Source organism: Rhinolophus sinicus, chromosome X (genome assembly GCF_036562045.2).
Source record: "Rhinolophus sinicus isolate RSC01 chromosome X, ASM3656204v1, whole genome shotgun sequence".
In the NCBI taxonomy this organism is placed as follows: domain Eukaryota; kingdom Metazoa; phylum Chordata; class Mammalia; order Chiroptera; family Rhinolophidae; genus Rhinolophus; species Rhinolophus sinicus.
Window position 1 is genome coordinate 11,283,971 of NC_133768.1, and position 24,645 is coordinate 11,308,615.

Here is a 24,645-nt window from a genome sequence, read left to right on the forward strand (position 1 = left end):
AGGTATGCTTAACCTTTGAAAGAGAGGTGCTTCTCAGAGAAATGTCCTAAAATTTCCACATTCCTATAGACTTACACTTTCAGAGATGCTCTCTAATAAAATTTAAACAAGGGTTCCAAACACTTTCATTTTAATGGTCCCACCCAGACACTCTGCCATTTAAGGTTCCACAGGAGCTTGCTGTTTACAGGGAGTTGTGAATCCAGACAACCTTGTTTATCTGCTTGAAGTTGATTTTTATAAGCTGTTTTCCTAAGCAGAATCCAGTAAAAGGCCTACTTAAGTTTTTGAAGATTTAGACCAAAAGACTGTTAGACCACCTCTGTCTTCACTTCAGCGCTAAGTCTAAGTAAGGCAGGATCTCTCAACCTCAGGATTGATTGGGGTCATTCTTTCTTTGGGGGCATCCTGTGCAGATCAGGATGTTTAGCAGCATCCCTGTGCTCCAACCGCCATATGCGAATAGCACCCCGGCCTCACCCTCCCCCTCCTCACTACTTATGACAATCAAAAAATGTCCCCTGACAAGCCAAATGCCCCCTGGGAAGTGGTGGTGGGGGGAGGCTGGAGAGAGGAAAAAGAGCCCCTGCTGAGAACTGCTGCCCTAAGGCATGCTATTTTGTGCATCATCAAAACCCAAGATTCTGCAAAATGCCTCAATTTTTATTTTTACAAAAGATGCATATGATGTAAAATGAAAACAAGTGGAACCAAAATGCTCTGGCAGGGAAAACGTACTTTAAAGTCTAATCAAATTGAAATTATAATTATAAACCAGTCAGTTTCTGTGCAGCAATGTCTGATTCCAGCTGAACCTCAGCTAATTTCAAAGTCATTTCTCTATAAAGGGTACCACTCACTTTTAGGTTCGTCCCCAACATTTGCTTTTCTCTCTGAAATTCTTCTCTGTAGGAGTGGATGTTTTCTTTTCTGTCTGATAAAGCAGCCTGAATGACACCACTCTTTTCTTCCCTTGCTTCACACCTCTGCATCAAGTTGTTTTCAACCTTGACTAAGGCAGAAGAAACAGAACCCAGGATATCCAATTCTTTCTCCAAAGCTAATGCCAAATGATCAATTAGGAAATCCTCACTTTCTAATTTTAGATTTTTGAAGGAACAATTTGTAGGGAGAACTTTGATGAGATTCTGAAGGCACTGAAACAAAACTGTTTGATTCCTGGAAAAAAAACCACACACAATATATTACAAAACTGGGGACAGCACAAAGCAATTGTGTACAACATACTGTAGTAATCAATTACTATTTGTTTATAAATACTCTAGCAATGAATAGAACCAATTATGCATGCATGTGACCACTGATGTAATTCAGACCGCAGCAATCAAAAATACATATCCTATGCCAAGTCAGTTAATACTGATGAGGTTGTTTCCTGATTAACGTTTTTTCTCTCAATAATAAGACTAATATTTATTTTTTAAAATTTCATTGTGGGGGAGGGATAAGGGAAAACATTAAAATAATTATTAGGCCCTAATCAACCCAAAATATTTTTAAAAAGCCAAATACAAACATAAAATTAAAACAGCTTCAGTTTTTAAATGAGGCCACCTGTCCATTGTTGCTACAGCAGGCAATGACCCGGACATGTCCCACTACGGCTGGCACAGAACTCTGCCGTGTGGGATCGCTGTTGGGCAGCACATTCACCACACACATCTACCCTAACTCTACTGGACCAATTCCCATTTGATGTGCATTACCTGGAATAGACTGTTAAAATCCCTTCAAATGGCGTCCTTTGTTTCCAGTTGAAGAGTGTCCCACACAAACTTTCTGGCCCTTTACAAAGGCAAATTTCTGGAAATCCTTTGATTACTTCACATTTCATGTGTTCTAAGAGCCATGCCTTCATTGAAGTCAGGGCATAGCTGGGTGATGTGATTTGAAAACAAGTTTTGTGCAATACTGCGAGAAGTGCAAAGAGATCTTCCATGTGTTCTACAAGAAAAACATGTCATAGGCTCTGTCATTAAACTCCATTATCAAATAAAGAGAGTTCTTAAAAATTTCTGATTCAATTAGGTATATGATTAAAAAGTACCAACAAAAATTACCTATGGGATTCTTTGGAAATGTCACTAGGTATTTCCCACTTGAAAAATCTTCTAGACTTAAAGAAAGTCTGCCACACGGAATATAATGATGCTGAGAACAGTTACCATTTTCTCTCTTCCTAATTTGTAACAGCACAATGCAACAAAAATGACTGAATGTTAAAAGCGGCCAAAGAGGTGTTACCGCAGTAATTATCTGTACACACTCTTTCTCAGCTGGCTGTTCACAGACAAAGCTCTCCTCTTCCTCTTCCTCACGATCAAGAGTCAACTTGATCCTTTTTGCCTCTGGTCCTGTTTCATATGGCACTGAGCATGGTGCTGGAACAGAGTTCCTACTCAAGTTGATCACCCTATTTTGACACTTAATAAGCTGAAAGCTGGAGCTATGGGGTTGATTTATTGACACCGATAAAGTCACCTGGTTCTGGGACCTGTAAAACATCCAGAGTTTGATTTAGTCTAAAAGTTCATTCTTTAAAATTAAATAGATGCTTAAATGGTATACAAACAACAACAAAAAATTTTATTCTCTCTTTTCCTAGTAAACATCATCTCAAACATAAAATGTAGCAGAAAATGAAGCGTAATAGCCAAACACATTTTTAAAGATCCTGTATTAACACTTCTCATAAAATAGGAAAGTAAAAACATTGTGTAAATATGCTGGACTGTAGGAAAGTAATTTTTTAACAGAAAGAAATGGTAAATTAATGCTTGCATTTTATTTTTGAAGTAGGTCCCCCTTCTTTTTACACAAGGAAAAAAACTACTCATTTTTAAGTCTATTTTCATAATTTAGAATGCAAATATCTCTAAATTATAAATTGCATTTTATACTCTCCTAAATAATGTGAATACAATCTGCTTCTTAATACAGAATATTATTTATCCCTCAGCAATGATAATATTTTGGATAGAAGAGTATTAAAGTTAATTTCATCTGTTTCTATTTACATTTTTAATATGGCTATTAAACATTTAAAATTACATACGTGGCTTACATTACATTGGTGTTAGACAGTGCTGTTCAAGAGCATCAAGATAAAGGTATCATGTTAGAATTTACTTACATCACCCAGAGTCAGTTCTCCTTCCACAATGGGATTTATAGATGATGTAATACAGAATTGTACACCTGAAATCTATGTAATTTTACTAACAATTGTCACCCCAATAAATTTAATAAAATAAAAATTTTTTAAAAAAGAATTTACTTACAGCTTCAAAGAAGACGTGGTTTTCACTCCAACAACCAAGCTATCATCTATTACACGATACCATATCTTCTCTACTAGCTGTTCTGAATCTTGAGATTTGTCTAATAACTTTTCATCAGAAGTATGGACAAGATTTTCTTCACCACAAAGAGTAACAAAACATTCCTTATAGAAAAACATGTTTAAATAACTAATTACAAAAAAATTATCAACTGTAGCAAAACTAAGAAAATAATATAAATCAGCTTTTGGCCAGACCTTAAGGCTTACACATTTTAAAATAAATTATAATTTATAATTCCTTATACTATAGATTATACATAATTCACTAAAATAAAACTTATAAAACATATGTAATTAACTATTTACTCAGATCAAGAAGCACGACCGACTGGAAAGAAGACAGATTATCCAACACAGCAGGGGTGCAAACCTGCAGTCCATTTTGAAAAATCATCTGACAACATATACCCCGGGCCTGCCGCAAACAACCCGATCTTATCAGTGACTTACACTAAACCTGTAACTGTAAAGTTTTGTATGAATGAAACTGACTAAACTATCTGCTGATCGTTTAGGACTGCTGATCGATTATTGCTAACATTTTATTCTTGAGGTCCATGCCATACTCACTGATTTCCACACACATATGGATTTCTAATAAAATAGAAATAAGAGTAGGAGGAGGAAGAACAGGAGTAGTAATGATAATAATAACATTTAACACTTATTGAATGTTTACTGTATATCAGGCGCTGTTCTAAATGCCATTCATGTATCAATTTGTTTAACCTTCACAATAACCCTAATACCCTAGGTCTGTAGTATTATTATCTACATTTTTCAGATAAGGAAAACCAGGCACAGGGAAGTTAAGTACCTTGCCCCAGGTCACACAGCTAGCAAGGGACACAGCTGGGATTTGAACAAAAGCAGACTGGTTCCAGAGCCCATATTCTGTCTTAGCCATTACTCTGTACTGCCCCTCTATGTGGTAATTACTGAAAAAAGATATGGGCACTTACTCTAGAGTGAGCTAGGAATTTGACAATTGTTCTAGTAGCCATCAGATGTGAGGCAGGCTATTCATCCAAAACCTGCAGAAATTTTTACTGCCTGCCAGGACTGCTTTTAAAACTAACCATGTAAAGGGCCAAAATGGTGTCTTGCACACAGTGGTTTCAATGCATTAATTTCTAAACGTGTCTTCCCCTTTTCTAATACTGGCAAAATTGTTGGGGTGAGGTAAGGAAGGAAAATGGGGAGACTTTTAACAATGACTTTCATGAGGTTTCCCAGAAAACTAGAACAGTAGTACAGAAATGTAGCATGTGTTTCTACGTTTGTTATACTAACAGAATCGTATTTTGGGCCAAAATCTTCATATAGCTAAGACTGAAACACAGACATGAGGCATAGACCATTATAAGAACGGCCAATCTAGAAGGAAGTCAGAGCTAAGCACTACAGTGACTTGAGGGAATAAAATGCAGCATCAAGGTTCTCTCCATCCAGCTGATTTATTTGTAATTTTGCTGTGCTGTCTTTCTCTTCATGGAACTAATGTGCATAAATACTATGTTTTATGAAGTCAAAGCAATTATTGCTAACTTTCTACATTACTATACTGGCAAGAAGAACTGCAAGGTACCTAAACAGGTTCTTTTGATGGTCAACCACAAGGAAAATGAGAGTAAATTTATAAAAGTAGATATAAGGACTAAAAACTCAGAACAATTTAGGGATATTAACTAGAGGAATAAATATCCTTTAAAATGAACTGTACAAGATATTAAAAGAACAACCATTATACTAATGATGAAATTATATCATCATCAATACAAGGTTAACTAATACTCAGTTTAAGAAGTCAGAAAATATATAATTCACTTAGGAGTAATTTCTATTCAAACTATACAAGTTTTGTTAAACAAAAGGACTTATTCCTCAAGGTTCCTGATAACTGAGATTTAAATATCCTACAGAATAAGAATAATTTGCAAATTGGTAAAATATTGGCTTCTTAATCAAATACTTTTCAATGTTATAAAAGCCCACCATTATAATCCCTGCCACTTTGCTAATTGATCTGTTGAACAGCATTTTCTAACATATTCCCATACTCCAATTTAAATAACTCTTCAATAGCTTTCAATTCATAAAATGATAAAATGGTCACATGATCAATTTTACCTCCTCTGCACTTGATATACTATCTTCTTTCCCTTGAAACAGGTTCATTAAAGCTTTGCAAGATTTTAAAATAATTTTTTCCTTAAGCAAGAGATGCTGCTGTGCTTCCTGAATAGAAGCCAATCCAGCCTGTAAAGTAGGAAGAACAATCATTGTCAGAGACATAATTTCAAATGAAACCTGACATACCATTAATTCAGGAAGGACTTTCTGCTTCATGCATTTTTCTACAGAAAAGCAGAGAATACTTCTCAGAGCAAAACTATTATATTTATAAAATTTAAGTTTAATTACAAAAGAAAATAACACAGCAAGTAACTGCAACAGATTTTACATATCATATTGAGAGAATGCCAATGCATTAGCACCTGTTTCACCACTGAGTTAAGTAATCAATATGAATATAAATATCCAATCAATATGAATAAAAATCAAAGCTTATCAACACTCCTACCCCCACAAGGAAACTGTTTTTCTTGTTGCTGAAATAATTTCTGCTTCAAAAAGCAAAAGACATCATTATAAATAGAAATGGTCACTTTTAATCTGATACTATTTGAAATACTGTTCCTATAACCTTTATAGCAAAATTTTAAAAATAACATATAACAGCCTCAAAACTGTCACAAGTTTATTTTTGTGCTAATAAACTCAGTGCTAGGATTAACTCTTAACTACTGGAGGAAAAACAATGGGTCTGAACTGGGCATAGAACAATCCATTCCTTTTATTGTAGCAGATAAAGAGATTTCAGCACTAAGAACAAAACACTCATGAAATACATTTTGCCACTGAAAATTTTAAGTCATGTCGTTGTACTGATAGAAACTGTTTCATGTCAGACGGGTATCTGAGGCTGTTTAAGTATTAATCCAGCTTTTAATATAAATGTTTTTCTAGATTGAAAAAACAAAATGCATCCTGTTTTTGAATTCCTTTCTTTTAAATGATATTATAAGGCAGGTACATTTTTCATTTTATCAATGAATAGAAGTTGGAGAGTGAAGACTGAATTATATTTCACCCCATTGGACAAAGTATGGTAAGTGTCTAGCTAATGTTTTAAAGCTTTGTACGTTGACCTAGTTCTGTGGGCTCCACATCATTCACATGCCCTCATCACTCACCTACTGAGTAATCTGTAATTTACAGGACGCGAGTTGTAGCCCTCAGAGGCGGAGCAAACCTGAGACTGCTGGAGCGGTAGGGAGTGAAGAGAGGACTATGTGAGTGGATGGACACTGAGGGCCCCCTCAGAAATGATCCATGCTCTCTCTTCCCTACTCCCTGCAACATGCCCCCTACTCCAGGACTAAATGGTAAATTACCAAAACTCTTAAATATTCGTTACGAAGTTTTGTTACAAAACTATGAAAATGAGCACATGGTAAGAAATTTAATTAACAGAAAAGTACATCTCACCTTCCCTTCCTACACCCTCAATCCCATTTGCACAGCCAACAGATTGCTTATCTTTCCAGAATTTTGCCAAGTATACGTTAAGGAATATGTTCCTCCTCCTTCCAATAAACATACAAACAAAACTCACCCAAAACCAAATACAGGAGTATACTACACTGCATGGCACCAAACCTTGCATTTTTCCTTCTTTATGTGACCTCTCTCAGACATGCAGAAGCGTGCATAAAACGAAGAATGGTTTACAGACTAATAATGAACTCACTACCCATGCAACCACACCCAAGTCAAAAAGTAGCACTCCAGGAGTTAGCTGCCCCCGGGCTTTCCCCAGTCACAAACCTCTTTCTCCACTGCAGTTGCAACACTACCCTGACCTTTAAGATAACTTCCTTGTTTGGCTTCATAATTTTACCATCATTATATGAATTTCTAAAGACTGTTTTTACTTGTGTGTGTGTTTTGCTTCTGAACTTTTTATAGATGGAATCATGCTGTATGCGTCAGGTTTTAGAGTCATCCATTTGTCATGAGTAGCTATAGTTCAGGCCTTTCACTGACCTATAGTGTTCCACCGTATAAGTAACTAGACCACAGTTTACTTCTCCAGTCTGCACTGCACGGACACCTGGGTTACGTCTAGCTGTGGAGTATCACAAACAATGCTGCTGTGAACATTCCTGGCCATGAGCACGGGTTTCTCCAAGGTCCTCCCCACTTTCCCCTCCAACAGCTGGTTGGAAAACAAATTTTGCGGGAGAAAGAACTGTTAAATGGACTCCAGTCCTTGCTCTGCAAATCACTTAACCTTTCTGCCTCTCCATTTGTTTTCTCATATGTAAAATGGGGGCAAGGGTAGATTTGTTAATCTCTAAAAGTCCTTCCAACACTTGGAAATGTTTTTATCCATATTGAGAGCTAGTGATAACACGTGGATACCTGAGACAAAATGGACACTCAACTACCTCTTATTCCACACTTCCGTATGTCCCTGCCTTCCGTCTATCTTCCTTTCATATTTTACTTCTTTGTCTCTGTGCTACTTTCTGGACAATTTTTCAAACAGTCTACGAAAGAGGACTTCCAGAACTGCTTCAGAAAGTGGCAAGAACGATGGGATAAGTGTGTTTGAAATGAGGGGGAGTATTTTGAGAGGGATTCATGGCAATGTGTCTTTTACTGTACTCAATTTTTTTTTAATTTAAACATTCACTGTACTTGGTGATCACACCTCACATATTTGCTTCTGCCAGGTACCCAGGGTACCACTGCTCTAGGTTAAATGCAAATGCTCCTGGGGCAAAAGTAGCATCAGTGGTCTACTTAGCTCTCTGGGTTCTGCCCTTTAGACTCTGGCCTGATAATTTATGCTTCTATCTTCAGGTTTTTGAAGCTTTTAAGGTTTTAAAAACATATTTCAACTATCATTTTAAGTTGCTTTATTAGGACAGTTGGTCTAAATAAATTAGGTGACATATTACCAGAAGTGGGATTTCTGAAAGTCATGCTTTCATAAATTAAATTATTTGGGTATTATTTCTAAATAGGTATAAAGATCAACCTTATTCCTTTTGACAGCTACATAGTATTCCATGGTTCAGGTATATCATAATTTATTTACTATACCACTAATGATGGATATTGCAATTTTGACTGATTTTGTTATTTATAAAAGCTTCATAAATGTTCCTATAAAATCATCATTGCTTACATGTGCAGGTATAACCTCAGAACAGATTTCTAGAAGTGAAACCACAAGAGTAAAAAGATGTGCATGTGCAATTCATATTTTAGTAGTTACAGCAAGTTTCCCTCTGAGGAGGGTGGACCACTTTACATTCCCAACACTATTATTTCAGAATGCATATTTATACTAAGGATAGTAATCCTTTGTCAGGTGTTACAATTTCTTTTTACATAATTTGTCTTTTTATTTATTTTACTTTGTTCAGAGTATGAACATTTTAAATGTAATCAATCTTTTGCATCATGGGTCTATGTCCACTATGATATTTTATTTATCTATTGCTCACATTCATGTTCAATACACATTTAGTGAATTTACTTTAATAATTAAAATAGTTGTAAAATAAGTTTAAAAGGCCTGCAAAGTATAAATATTTACTATCTGGCTTTTACAGAAAACGTTTGCCAAGGATAAGAAAAAAGTTAAATGACACCACAAGGAACCACACAAAGCCAAAAGGAGGGACTATTGGCCTGGCCTCCTCATTTGGTATCATCTAAAAAATAAGGGAGGGGGCATTATTCTAAATAAAAGAAAACAATGAGAGATATAATAATCAAGTGGAAGTGTAAACTTTGATGGGACCCTGAGAAAAACAGCTATAAAAAAATTTTGTGTGGCAGTTAAAGACATCTGAATATAGACTGAATAGTAAATAAGATTAAGGGATTCTTATTAATTTTCTAAGTGCAATAATAGTATTGTGGTTACATAGGATAATGTCTACTTTTAGAAAATTCTTGTTAAAATACATAAGAGTGAGGTATTATAATATCTGCAACTTTCAAATGATGCTGCAGAAATGTACACATACTTATACACATACACCAAGCACAAACAGATGAGGCAAATACGATTTTTTAAAAAGTAACTATAGTTGATTCCATGTGGGGACTAGAGATCATCAGTGTACTATTCTGTGAGCTTTTCTGTATATTTGAAATGTTTTATGAATGAAAAAGAGCAGGTTACAAAAGAACATGCATCTTATAATCACATTTTCATGTACATTTGCATATACTCATTTAAAAAAATCTGTAAGAATATACATGCCAAAGTGTTAAAATTGGTTATATCTCAGTAGCAGAATCAAAGGTAATCATTAATTTATTTTTAAGATTCTCTTGCTTAGTCTAATATTTTACAAGGAATGTGGATTACCTTTGTATATTAGGGGAAAAAACCTCTCTTTTAGAGAGCTTTGTATGGAAAACTTGAGGGTAAACTGTTCATGTTTGGAATACGTTATGATTGATCATATTTGCTATTCCTTTAAAAGAGATACTGTGGGATACCGATCTCATAGACCAGAAAGAATGTGCTTTCAAAAGCTTCCTATATGTTACCTTATAAGGCTTATTAAATTTACATAATCTTACTAGAAAAAGGTATCATTTTTAGATGATACATTTATAAGTAATGTCATAATATTTTTTACAGAGGTACCAGAAAGGTAATGATCCTTTAAATACCATTTTTCCCAATCACTGAATTGCTTATACTTTAAGAACCTTTCTTTCAATGTCCTATCCTTCATTTAAAATAGCACTAATCACAAAAAGCAAACATAGACACTAACTTTCATTCTTCTTTCCAGAGCTGGAATCACCAAAAAGCGATTATCTTCTTTATCTTCCAGTAAGTCATCTTCATTGCAAGCCAATGTTTCACTCTAACAAAAAAAAATACACTAAAATTGAAATTTTGAAACAAATTGAAAATTCGTAAGATTAAGAATACACAATCAAAACTTAGCCAAAGGGCAGTTTTCCATGTTACACACTAGTGTATAAAATACAACATATGTATTTTCCCCATCTTCTTGTAACTAGAAAAAATTACTATTATTACCACTATTCCCACCCACGCAATATTTGCATACTGCCTTCAAAAAATATCAGCTTAGTAGACTTTTATAAAATTGTAAAATCTCATTAACTAGAGGAAATAAGAATTATCCTCATTGTACTAATGAAAAAAAATTGAGGCTCAGGCATTTTATATAGATCTGAAATTTCCAGGGTATTATTTCCCTTATGCCCAGGATCTTCAGATATTATGAACTACTGCTTGTTTTAATAAAGCAGTTTCACTTGATTTTATTCCTTAATTAATCCAATATCATGTTTATTGATACAATTTTCAGAAGCAACAATAAGTTAATTTAGCACTTGAGTGACCACCATGTATACTATTTTCAAAGGCATAGTCAATTTGTGAAACATCTGTTGAAAGGCGATTCAATGTATACAGTCATGTGCCACATGACATTTCCGTCAACCACGGACCACATATACAACAGTGGTCCCATAAGATTATAATGGAGCTGAAAGTTTTCCATCACCTAGTGACGTTGGACCCATCATAACATTGTACCACAAGGCATTACTCATGTGTTGTGGTGATTTTGGTATAAACAAACCTACTGCACTGCCAGTCTATGAAAGTACAGCATGTACAATTATGTATAGTACATTATACTTGTCATCGTGATAAATGACTGTTAGTGATTTATGTATTGACTGTAGACTTCTTAATCATTATTTTATAGTCTACTCTTTCCACTTATAAAGTTTGCTGTAAACAGTATGTTGTATTATGGCAGCAGCCTCATAAATCTCATGTTTACCTCACCTCTTGATTGCATTTTCTTTTGTGCACGATTTAACCTCATTTTTTAATTAATTTATTTTTTTTAATTTTTATCGGGGAACAGTATGTTTCTCCAGGGCCCATCAGCTCCAAGTCGTTGTGTCTTCAATCTAGTTGTGGAGGGCGCAGCTCACTGGCCCATGTGGGGATCGAACTTGCAACCCTGTTGTTCAGAGCTTGTGCTCTAACCAACTGAGCCATCCGGCCACCCCAAACCTCATTTTTCAAAAATAAATTTAGTGTAGCCTAAATGTACAGTGTCTATAAAGTGTACAGCAGGGGACAGTAATGTCCTAGGCCTTCACACTCACTCACACTCACTCACTCACTCACCCAGAGCAGCTTCCAGTCCTGCAAGCTCCATTCATGGTGAGTGCCCTACTCAGGTGTGCGATTCTGTATCTTTTTTACTGTATTTTTACTGTACCTTTTCTATGTTTACTTATGTTTAGACATACAAACACTTACCACAGTGTTACAGTTGCCTACAACATTCAGTATAGCACATGCTGTGCAGGCCTATAGCCCAGGAGCAATGGGCTACCCCACACGGCCCAGGTGTGCAGTAGGCTAGACCGTCTAGGCGTGTGTAAGCACCTCTATGATGTCTGCACAGTGACGGAACCGCCTAACGACGCAGTTCTCAGAACGTACCCCCATTGTTAAGAGGCATATGACTGCATTTTTAAAAGATTCAATGCATGTATTGTTAAAGTTCAATGTTTACTTTAAAGTATGAAATCACAAATATTTAAATAGTGGGTCAAAAGCTTTAAAGCACTCAAATTTCCTAAAATGGTGCTTAAAGTATTGTATAAAAAGTAAACAGAACTTACTGAATAGTTTATGTTGTCAAGATCTGTTATTTTAAATGAACTCAGGCAATCTGAATTTAAGGAGTCCTTAAAAAGTAGCAATACTTGTTCAGTTCCAGTTCCAAGAAAGTCATCTATCAGTACTGAGCTAATTTTTTCCCATTTAGCAGCAATCTGAAAAAGAGTTGTAAAGAAGGAATAGAGAAGGGAAAAAAAATCAGTTGTGAAAACTTGTTGCATGCAGTTGTAATGTGTTATCGTCAACCTTATATACATGTAATGAAAAATAAACACTAAAAACTAAAATAAATATATTGAGGGATCAGAAAACATAAGGAGTTATAAGTTTATAAATAGCAAGATACTTAAATTTAATATTTTATCAACATTTGTCCAGGGACTGTAATATTGCTGGTTTCTATATTAAAATTTTATTATAATTTATAAATTATAATACTTCTCATGACTAAATATTTTGGAAATTCTAGCATTTCTCACGAGTAACTCTAGTGCAGTTTCTTTCTCTAACACAGTTAATTTAAGGGTGACCCTCACTCCTGTAAGCCTTGGTGGATATGTATTTATGATTGGACAAGAAATTCAGTTGTACTAGGTCAATACAAGGTACCAGTGTACACTTTAAGAGCTCTCAAAGCAGAATAGCCTTTAAGAGTCAAGACGGTCTATGGCCATACCACCCTGCACGTGCCCGATCTCGTCTGATCTCAGAAACTAAGCAGGGTCGGGCCTGGTTAGTACTTGGATGGGAGAGTCAAGAACGTAATACCCTAAATCCTTGTTGGGGAGAACATAGCCATTATCAGGGCCACAAATGAGGAGGGATCCTAATATTGGGGCACCTAGAACCATCCTAGCCTAATGGAATGATTTGACCAGTTTATATTAGAATGTGAGACCCCAAGATTAAAATTGAAGATAACTTTTTAAAGGTCCATAAATCCTCTGAAAGACTAACACCACAGGGATCGGACACCCCTTCTCCCTCAGGCAGAAAAGCTAAAACTCCCACTGAGAATCCCAGGGGCACAGATACAGCGAATAGGTGATTCAGGAGGGTGGCCTGAATTAGAGCAAGAATATAAGACTCTTCAATCTATGTAACCAAATATCAACCTTTCCCCTATAAGGCTAATATCCAAAGCAGTGATTTTTTTCATTTATGCAGGAAGAAGGTGATTTGTAAAACCATATCCTTCTTCCTCCCAACTCCTCACCGGTATCATGGAGTATAATGAACTATACAAAGAGACAGTAATAAGAATGTGCTCAGTATGCAAACACCATAAAGCTGTGCACTCGGGAATCCACACACACATTCGCAATCTACAGCTCTAGAACCGTGCTGCCCAAAAGAAACACAGGCAAGCCACAAATGCAAGGCATATATATAATTTTAAATTATCAAGTAGCCTATGAAAGAAAATTCTCTAGCAGCAATGAAAAGAAAAATGTAAAAGTTACTTTATTATGTTTTATTTAATCCAATATATCCAAAATATTAGCATTTCAGTTCAATATAACCAATAACAGTGTTTAGATAGTTTACTTTCACTTTTTATTGTATTTTTACTGTACCTTTTCTATAGGGTTAAATATGTTTAGAAACACAAATAATTACCATGGTGTTACAATTGCCTACAGTATTCAGTCTTTGAAATCTGTGCATTTGACATTTCCAGAACATTCTACTTCAGACTAGCCACATGTTGAATAACCACATGTGGGTAGTGGCTACCATATCAGACAGAACACCTCTAGAACATATTAACCTCTTTCTATCTACAGCATACCAATATCCATTTCAGGTATACTTGACAATGATCTCAATTTTGAAATGATACAGATTCTTGCCAAATATATCCAAAGAACGATATACTGGATTCTTGCCAAAACTTGCAGAGACAATTTCCACTCGAGAGAAAGCCTCAGAAGATAAAAGCTACTCATGTATTTCTCTAGACTCAGCTCTGTTTCAAGTCCTGTCACTGGATAAAACATTATACGTGGGAAGGTTGATTGAGAACACACTAACCTTGATTTTCATTACTTATTTTAATTTATGCTTATTAGTATTTAACCTAGCTTTGTAAGCTGCCTTAATTCCTTTATGGAATGAGGTGGGTAAAGGATAGATGGATAAATCCATGGCTAAACCAAAGGAAGACTCTTCCGTTGTTTTCTCCCATTTGGGGGAAAAACTGCTACCATAGACACTATTTTATTTTTCAATAATGTATTTATTATTCAAAACCTCTTACATAATACCACAAACAGTAACTTCCTCTCAGAACTCAAGTGTTAGAAAATATTTTTTTTCCTTAATAATGTATGTTCCATTCAATCGTAAAACCTGCTGTATTTACTTCTTTCGTCTTAACTGCTAAACTAAGTGTATTTGCTCAAATGCAATTACTTCCCTTACCTCTCCTCCCCCTTTATTTGTAGATTGTTCGCCTTTATTCCCATTTTAAAAGTAATCAAATATTTTACTCTAAGCCATGTCCAATTTTGTTTAACTAGGTTAGTATAAATGTAACACCAACACTGAGGCAGGAGCTGCACAACTCCCGGAGTGGCAAGGTTACTCAGGCATTTTAGAAGCACTTTACTTGGCAGACATCAGGGTGTAACTCCAGAGCTCTCAATACAGGGCATTTGAGAACAGTTCAGAAGTACAGAATCCCTGAAGAGGTAGTTTAAGGGGTATGGCAGTACAGACTCAGGTAACTTACGGAAAGGACTGTGGTCCACTGTAGAGAAAGAACCACAGAACACAACCTCAAGGCGGGGAAGCCAACAGTTACAGGTCCACTTACAGGGAGTGACATAGTCTCCTGCTTGGGGTAACGTATCAAGTGGCAGAATTCTGCAGTGTCCAAACAGGGGACCTGCTTCAAGGGAGTGAGGTCTGCGTTCCACTGAATCAATGAGGCAGAAGGGAATTGTTTTTCTTTATCCAGGTGAGTACGAGACTTTTGTTCGGTCCCTGTCACTGATGGCAGCCCTGGCCCTTGCCTAATAATAGCTACCTTTCACCAAGCTTCTTCTATGTGCCAACCACTGTGCTAGACACTTCCCCATGTCATTTTATTTAATTCTCCTCTCTCAGAGGCAGGATGATTTCAATTTCATAAAGATGGAAAACGAGTTCACGAAAATGAAATACTTTCCTTAACGTAACCATTAAGTGGGTCAACTGGGATTCAAACTCCGGTTGTGTTCCTTCCACTACCCTGATCCCAATAAAGATTATAGGCTACACCAGATGTTTCCCTCCACCATTTCTTGAAAGGAAAAGAAGTTTAAAAAGACAGAAACTGTTACCTTCCAAATAACCTTCAAATAAAAGTAGAATGTGCTTTTAAAAGACGGCTTTTAAAGTAAAATAGGATAGCTTTCAAATTATTTTCTTTTTTTTCCCTTTCTTTTTTAAGGAGGGCACAGCTCACAGTGGCCCATGCGGGGATCGAACCGGCAACCTTGGTGTTATTAGCACCACATTCTAACCACTTGAGCTAATGGGCCACCCCCTCAAATTATTTTCCTCTATGCGTTACAGAGGTTGAATACCGTTATATAATCCCTATTAACATAAAGGTAATTTACAAGGCAAAGCCTGATAAAACACAATTTCAACCTGACATTTCCACACACACATACACAAAGTAACAATAAAAAATGCCTCTCAAACCTTCTAAAATATTTATCAATGTTCCATATCATGGTGATAATACAGAGATAGAAATTTTAATTGAGCTTCTAATTAAACAGATAGGGCACACAAAGTAAGGCAGTATCTGCTTTTTACCAAAGTAGCGCAAGAACTTAAAAAGCTGTATAATGAACTAAAAAAATACTTTTGGAAGACACATTTCTGATGGATAATGATTATTTACCTTGAATTACAAACACTGATATCACATAACTGAATGAGTTGATATATATCTTAAGCCAGGAGGATGCAGTGTTACCAAAAAGCAGGGTCAGAAATATCATTGGTGGAGACACCATTACAAACCTCCAATTTCCTATTTATTTTCTGCACCTTTTACCTGTTACTGAACACTCAATACCAGTGAGTATTCTACAGTAATTTTCAAACCTTACATTAAAAAATATGACTACTGTATATGTGGATAAAATGTGAATGTTTGCTAAGGCCAACTCTGAGTTTCAAAATATAACATACCAAAATTCTCTAAGCAACAGTTTTTAGAAAAATTAACACTTAGCACTTGTTTCTGGAGAACAATTATTTGACTCTTAAGGGACAATGATATATTTCAAGAAATTCCTCTAGATTTAATTTTAAGTTTAAACAGATAATTACCAACTTTAAAAAGTTGAACTGATTGAGTTTTCTAAGAAGGCTTATGAAGTCGTCACTAATAATCTTATTCTAAATAAAAATATGCATCTAATTATCACATTAATAAAAATTGTGTTATATTAAAAGACAAATATATAATAATTGTAATTATATATTTACATATTCCCAACCAACTCGAAGGTTTTATGACTCAAAATGGCAGGGCAAAATCCTTATCAGGTAGTATTCAGATAACTTTAAGAAAAAATAATGATATATACGACTTTCTTATAAGCGCAGCACTAAAAATTGATTTGGATAGTAAGACCCCAAATGAACTCTATAAAGTATAGGAATGTTTAATAGGTCGAAGACTACACCAACTGAATGATTATGAGAATAACTACTGTACCTGAAAGTTCTTTCCCCAAACAGCACAAACATCACTGGACCTAAAGGACACAAGGAAAAGGAGGTCTCCGCCCGAATCCATAAGTTGAATTGCACAAGGATCTCCAAATGGAAGCTGGCACACACTTTTAGGAGTCCCATTTTGGAATGAAATCAGCTGATCCTTTCGAGTAAGGGCGATCAGAGACATTCTGAGCTGGTTGTTGACAATCTCAGTTGCACAGACATGCACACACGTTATCACACTGCTGTACGCCGGAGGGATAATGTATGTATCACTTATAACTTCTTCACTTTCAAGGGCGTATACACAAAACTTGGTATTCCAAAATGCATAATCTGATTTTGAAGGCTTTGCGGTGCATTCTTCCTCCGACGAATAGCATTTCTTTTGTCCTAATAAAACCATACCTAGATTTTCAATCTCTCCTGCCCACTCAATACAGGAAAAGTTAACAGACACAGTAATAACTCTGCCAGTTTGGGGAGAGATATAGAAGAATGTTTCAACATGTTTCCATAAAATTAAAGGGCCATTAAAGACCCTTATGCCGTCCTTCAACTCATGGCCTAGTTTGAAACTCAAACGCTTTTCAAACTTATTGGTACTATGAAGAAATAGTAGAAAATACTTGAAAACATTATTCTTTTCATTGCATTGTATCACAATATAAGGGAGGTTCATTCCAGTTCTGAAATCTGACACACAATTGCAACACATAATTTTTAAATAAGAATTTTCTTCCTTTATGCTGAAGAATCCAGTGGACTTCTGAACAAATGCTCCTGTTCCTCTGTCAAACACCATTCTTCTGACATGCAATATGGGTATTTCTGCAGGCCCTTTACCTGCAAAATTTCCTTTAGACAATTGAAAAATAAGCACTTCCCCATTATAACACAAGAGCCTTTCTTCTTCATTAGATGGACATTGCTCATCATTCCACAATATCAAGTCTTTGTATTGGTCCAATTTTTGAATGCAAATTGATTCCATTTGATACTTTTAAACCTAAAAATGAAATGAGAAAGACTGCCATCAAGTAGGCAGAGTTAAAAGAAAACACGTTTTTGTTAGACAACTATTATATAGGTAACTATAAATTTTATTAAGGTAACATTTTTCAGTTTTTTATGTTATCTTAATGACACACTTATCAAAAAATACATCCCAAGTATTATTTCTGTACAGCCCTTAAAAAACACAGTTTGCAAAGAATACAAATAACCACATCAAAACCGATAACTGAATGTGTTGACAGTAACTATGAAAAGCTGTAGGTGCTCTAGTAAAGTGACTGCAAACATTCTGTCTGGCTCAGAGAATTTCTTGAGGGTTCCACTTCTGTCTCTCAAACCTACTGACCTAATCTGGTTTCCCTACTTTTACTAGAATGACAACTCAGTCAGTGATTTAAATTAAACTGCTCCCATAGCCCAGGCATTTGGGTCCCTGCTTCCCTGAGAAAGGAGCTCATACAGACTATATGACCAAATTGAAAGCCCAGAAAGAAAAACAGGAGATGCTATAATATGGCTTGAAAAAAATCTCTGCAGGAGTAAGAGAAATAAATCTTAAATCTTACTTTGCAAAAACAATGTAGCTTTATGACCTAAGTAAGTCACTATTCTTACTCAAAGTAGAAAAATAGAGGATTAGTAATATTATAATGAACACAAGAATTAAATAATAGCTATCAATTATTCATACTTATTATGTGCCAAGTACAATACATGCATTATTTCCTTTACGCTTACTACTATTCAAGTATTCTTATTATCCTATCTTTTAAATGAGAAACCTTATTTTAAAGGTCAGAAAATTTTCCAAGGTTACAACACTACTAATCGGCAATGGCATTAGATTTGGATGAGCAGCTGGCCCTCTGACTGCTGACCCATTTGTAACCACCACACTCTACTGACATGCATTCCCTTACTGTGGCACTGGTTATAAGAAAGGCAACTTGAATTAGTAAAGAAGAACAAAGAACAAAGGAACACCCCACACACACAATTAACACACATGTAAGAAAAATATGTCGATCTCTCTTTATTCAGTGGCTACATTTGCTGAGTCACTCCCTTTAACAGTTACTGAATGCTTAGCCAGACACAGGAATGCTGGTCTGCCTTTTCTAGACGTGACTTAGGGCAAGTTACTTTGTGCCCCACATCCACATCTATATAATAGGGTATAGTAACAGTATCTATTTCACAAGGTATTGTAATTAACTAACATAACCCACTTGAAATAGGACCTGGCACAAGAAAGCCCTCAGTAAAGGTTATTTGGTTACTAGGTTACCATTATTATTGTCGTCATCATCATCATGGCTGGCTCTGGTTAATATAGTACCTAACCTTATAAACATCAGAAGAACAGTTGCATACTTAACGGTTTGTGAATGCTGAAAGGTCCCTCTCCACTATAAATAATTCTAACTCATATTCTCTTTTATCCTGTGGATCATTTACACCAGGAAATCCAACTATTTCAGAAATAAATGAAAACTATGTCATTTACAAGTAAATAATATTGTTCTCCTCTGGTGAATAAGAAGCAAACTCCAAAGGCTTAGGTTTTGTTCTTTTATTATAAAAACCTACCAATAGTCCAATTAGAAAAAAAGCATCACTGAACCATTAACTACAAGTTTAACTTAATGTAGCCTGCATTTTAGAGAAATGACTTTGATTTGGAGGCAATTCTATTTAAGAGCAGACTAGTCAGCATCTACTTTCAAATTGGAGATGCTACACCTTACTGTCTAATTTCCAAATACATCACTTGTGGTTTTAAAATATGTTCACAAATTCTTTGAAACTCCTTCCATCAAGAAGTGACATTTAATTCTCTCCTTGAGTGAGGTCTGGTCATTATGACTTGTCTAGCCAATAGAAAGTGGTAGAAGTGACAGTGTATGACTTCCATGACTGGATCATAAAGTATGCGACTTCATCATTGACCTCTACCTTTGATCACTTACACTGGGGAAAGCCACCTGCCATGTCAAGACACTCAGGCAGTCCCTTGGATAAGTGCACACAGCAGGTAATTATGGCCTCCTGCCAAAAGACAGCAAGGGACTGAGGTCTTCTGCCAACAGCCATGTGGGTGAGCCTTCCTGGGGTCAGATCCTCTACTCCTACTCAAGCTTTTAGATAACTCAGTCCCTTGGAGAGATCTTGAGCCAGAACCACCCAGCCAAGCTGCTCCCAAATTCCTGATCCTCAGAAATTTTGAGATCATAAATGTTTGTTGCTTTAAGCTAAATTTGGAGTAATTCATTATGTAGGAACAGATAAGTACATTCCTCTATGGCATTTGTTTTTTTGGTTGTTGTTTTTTTTACATTAAATTGATGATATTGTTTTTGAGAATTTGATGAAACCTATGACCTGAAGTAATGGGAGATATTGTATCATAACACGAACTAGCAGAAGTCACTGGCTTACTGGTTTGTTGTTAGGCAATTAACATCAAAGATCTGAGACACACAAAGTAGTTTCAGCTTCCACAGTAAAGAAGATAGGCAAATCAAAGGTGTGGCTTCTATTTATGAACCTATCTTTTACTTTAAAGGAAATAAACATGTTATATTACATCAAAATATATGAATAATAATTTCTGTATTTCAAATTTCCCACAGCCATGTCAGGTCTTTCAGAAGATTCATTAAAAAAAGGAAAAGCATAAAATGACATATTCTGAGACAAAAATCTGAGAACACATTGTTTGGTACTACCTACTCAAAAAGTTTTTCAGATTTCTTAATCATACTAAAAACGACCAAAAATAACTTCTGTATCGAAAAGGATTTTATTATTTTAATATTAAATGTCACAACTAAAGTTTAATCAACACAATGCTCACCAATAATATCTGAGTGTGATGGAAGTAAGGAGAATCTGATTGCTAAAAGGTCAGTAGAATCTCCCCTTTACTAAACTTTAGAGTGTGTATTGTTGCACCCTGACAGTTACGACTTAGGAAAATCAGGCCCCTTACATTCTGTTCTTTTAATGCTATCACCAAGTTCCTTAATTTAGAAATCTCTATCTTCCAATTTTCTGTTCCAATTACCAAAGTTCAGGCTTTCATCTCTCACTTAGGCTGAGGTAAAAGCTCCTTAATTGGTTTTCCTTACTCTAGTCTCTCTCCCCTCCAATATATCAGTTTATCTAGACTACCTCAGTTTTTGTTCTAAAACACAAACTCGATCCAGTAACTGCCTCCTAATTCAAAAACATTGCGTGCACACACCACCCCTTTCTCAACAGACATGATCCATGAATTACTACCTGAAAAGATAGATGCTAAAAATTGTATATTGAATATATGAATGATGTACAAATAAAATATTGCAAACCACTGCTATAAAGTTTAGCATGGTATTCAAAGCCCTGCTATAATTCTAATCCAACATGCTTTTAGCATGAGCTCTAAGAAAACACCAAACTTATTCTCCTGAACTTAGACTTAAATAGATTTAAAAACATAAATGACTATTAAATGAAAGACGATTGTTTTTTCTTTTTAAATGCTATTGCCAAGACATCTGTATTTTCAATATGCTATTTAAATGGGCTACCTTCAAAGTTAAAAAGTAGAAGCTACTATTAATGTATTTATGAAGATAATTTTTTCCTCAAATTTTCTGTAATCTCAAGGCTTATTAACTTCACATTTTTATCTGTTTTATTTTATACTAATGCAACATCTGTTTTAAGAGTAAAGATCTTAGCATACGTTCATAAAACAAACCTGTAAACCTATGGAATAAGTGGTAATTTTACTTTTTAGATAGAAGTAATCTGGAAACAAGTGAAACTAAGGTTCAATTTAAAGGTTCTTAAACCAATATAAACAAGCCCTGATTAATCAAACCCTGATCATCAGGGCATCAGGCTTACTATTCCAACCTACCAGTCATTTGACTGTTTATTTAGTACCCTTACAACAGTGGCTGCAGAAAAAACAGGTAACTCAAACCAGTTAAATTTTACCTCCTGTTGTAGTTATGGGGGCGGGGGTGGAGGGGAGATTTGGAAGCAGAGTATTTATAAAATGTTGTGTAATTAATTTGAACTTTTCCTGTTCTGTATTACCATTTATACATAAAATGAAAACAGATGTGTGAGTAGACTAGAAAAATAATAATATATGATAACATAGTAGGTTGGCAAATTATCATCCTCATCTGATCTTCTCCACCAGCCTCCCAATCAAATAAACAATGTTCCTTTTAAATGTTACTAAATTCATTTGGGCACTGTGAATTTCAGAACTCTTTAAATTACTACAGGTCTGGTTCAGGAAGACCCTAAAAGAGCACTATATTATCTGCAGATGAAATCTAAAATAGTCTCTAACAAACTGTCTCAATTGCGACCAATACAAAGTATCTTTGGGAAAAAACAACACCTAGCTAAAAGTCTCATTTAATAATATTAAACATAATTCTTTGAACATAATACTGATAGATGTCCTTTTTTCAACATATAAGGCATTGTTACCTAAGTAAATTAACTTGGCTACAGAGTATGTCCACCGTTAAAACTTTTTTCTACCTATATAACTAGAAGTTATTTCTTGGGGCCTACCCAGAATCCATCTCCCTTATCCCTTTCCCAACAATACTTGGTGCACCTGAAATGCAGGTGAATGTGGGGGAATGGTGATCCACTAAGAGAGTTAGAGAAGATTAAGTTAAAGGTTTTCTATGTCATACTAAGGACTTCTAACCTTAGGTAGCAATGATAAACCACTGAAAGATTTCAAAAACAGAAATCATGGGATTATATTTCTGAATTATAGAGATCCTGGTGACAGTGTTGAAGATGGGGCTAAGGTAAGACTAGAGGCAGAGCCATCAATTAGGAGATAATTATAAGCACTTAATTAAAGGGAGAGGTGACTTTGGAAGGCAATTTGGCAGTAAATGGAAATGCATATATCCAGGAGTTTCATTTCTAAATACGAACTGAGAGAAATAATTCTACATAATAATGCATAAAGACATTGCTCTAGAAAGTGCACTGTGCTGTTATGTGTACTACAAAAAAAATAGTGAAAACTTCAATGAACACCAATAGAGGAATGAATAAATATAGATGGGAATATCATACCATAGTTAAAATGAATTAGATCTATGTATATCATCATGGTTAGGTTGCAAAAATAAAATGAGAAAAATTAAGTTGCAGAAAAATGTATACTGCAGTACATTATTTATCTAAATCAAAACACATAAAACAGCATTATGTATTTTCTGTTTACCTACAATGGCTATATTCTGAGCGCTTTCTCTGTACCAGGTACTGTTGGAATTTGTACTCACTCATTTATTCCTTACGACATCCTTGTGCCATAGGCACTATTATCCCACTTTATAGATGTAGAAACTGAGGCATGGAGTTCAGGGATCTTCTCAAAGGCTTACAGCTAGGAAGTGACAGAGCCATGATTCAAACCCAGGCAGCCTTGTCCGGAAAAAAAAAAAAAGCAAAGCTGTAAAGATTCATGCCACATTCCAAACAGCTACTATTTATTCTGGAGAAGGGGATGGACATCAGGGTAGGGAAGTGAAACCAGAGGAAAACTTTAGCTATACAGGCATACCTCGGAGATATTGCGCATTTGGTTCCAGACCACAGTAATATAGTAGCGCAATTAAGTGAGTCATAATCTTTTTGCTGGTGGCGAGTCTTGCATGCAATCTGTAAAAAATGCAACACCTATGAAGAACAATAAAGCAAAGTGCAATAAAACAAGGTATGCTTTACCTGAAGTGTTATTAAGAATGTATCCAAATAATTTTTAAATAGTATTCATTTCTTTTCTCTATAAAAATGTAAACAAAAATAGTCTGGGGTGAAAGATGCTAAAGTGTCAATCGTGGTTGACTACGGATGGTGGAAACATGGAGGCTGTTCTTACAATGTCTCTGTAGCTTAATCTTTCAATTTTTAAAAAAGGCAGTTATATTGAATGCGAGATGATTTGCTTTCCATTTTTTAACCAACAACTTTAAATATTGCTCCAGCAAGTTATGAGTCAATCTTTCTCAATGTTGGCACTTACTGACATTGTGCCCTGAATAACTTGTGGGGGCTCTCCCGTGCACTGTAGGATTTAGCAGTATCCTTGGCTTCTACCCACCCGATGCCAGCAGCAGGACGCCCTCCCAGTAGTGACAACAAAAATGTCTCCAGACATTGCCAAATGTCCCCTGGAAGGCAAAATTGCCCATTGCTTTGAGAACAATTACCTTAATTGATAATGGAAGACACTTTGCTTCTCAACTTTACACAACTGTTTCAGTTTAAAGATGTCAAAGATATATTCCCTGTTAAGTATCTCACACTCCCAGTGTTCCCAGGGGTGAAGAAAGTTTCAAGAGAAATATTCCTGAATATAGCAAGCATTTAAATCTAATTATCATTCCACAGAATGATGGACATCCATAGGATGATGGATACAGGTCACAAGACGCCGGCTTCCTTCCCGCTCTCCCGCAATGACAGGACAGGGGAGCAACCCCAGCCCCACTGACCCCTCCGCCAAGGTCGGGTTAGAGAACATACGCCGGCCCTACCTCAGCGTGTGGGGCCCTGAGTCCGTTGTCGCCACTTTCCCGAGGCCCCACGCGGGAGCCGGGTCCGGAGACTCCGAACCTCCCGCCCGCGCGCGGCATCCTGGGAAGGCCGGTCCAGAGGCTACGTAGAGCTCAGAGGAGGCGGGGCCCGCGGAGCCAGCCAGGAAAAGGTTGCC

General features: G+C 35.9%; 1 protein-coding gene across 2 annotated transcripts; it reads right to left on the minus strand.

Moving 5' to 3' along the window:
* Positions 1 to 642: 642 nt before the first annotated feature.
* FANCB (FA complementation group B) lies at positions 643 to 24,571 on the minus strand. 2 transcript variants are annotated; one of them, XM_074323189.1, is made up of 11 exons: positions 24,470 to 24,571; positions 23,494 to 23,609; positions 23,213 to 23,354; positions 16,870 to 17,880; positions 12,149 to 12,301; positions 10,240 to 10,332; positions 5,495 to 5,623; positions 3,303 to 3,466; positions 2,082 to 2,515; positions 1,728 to 1,965; positions 643 to 1,179 (listed from the first exon to the last, which is right to left on the minus strand). In XM_074323189.1, exons 4-11 carry the CDS (start codon positions 17,863 to 17,865, stop codon positions 768 to 770), a joined length of 2,619 nt encoding a protein of 872 aa, XP_074179290.1. In that variant the 5' UTR covers positions 17,866 to 17,880; positions 23,213 to 23,354; positions 23,494 to 23,609; positions 24,470 to 24,571; the 3' UTR covers positions 643 to 767. The 2 variants fall into 2 exon arrangements, with proteins under 2 accessions (XP_074179290.1, XP_019601805.2); XM_019746246.2 differs by lacking the exons at positions 23,494 to 23,609; positions 24,470 to 24,571 and having other exon boundaries at positions 649 to 1,179; positions 16,870 to 17,901; positions 23,213 to 23,345.
* Between the last annotated feature and the right edge of the window lie 74 nt (positions 24,572 to 24,645).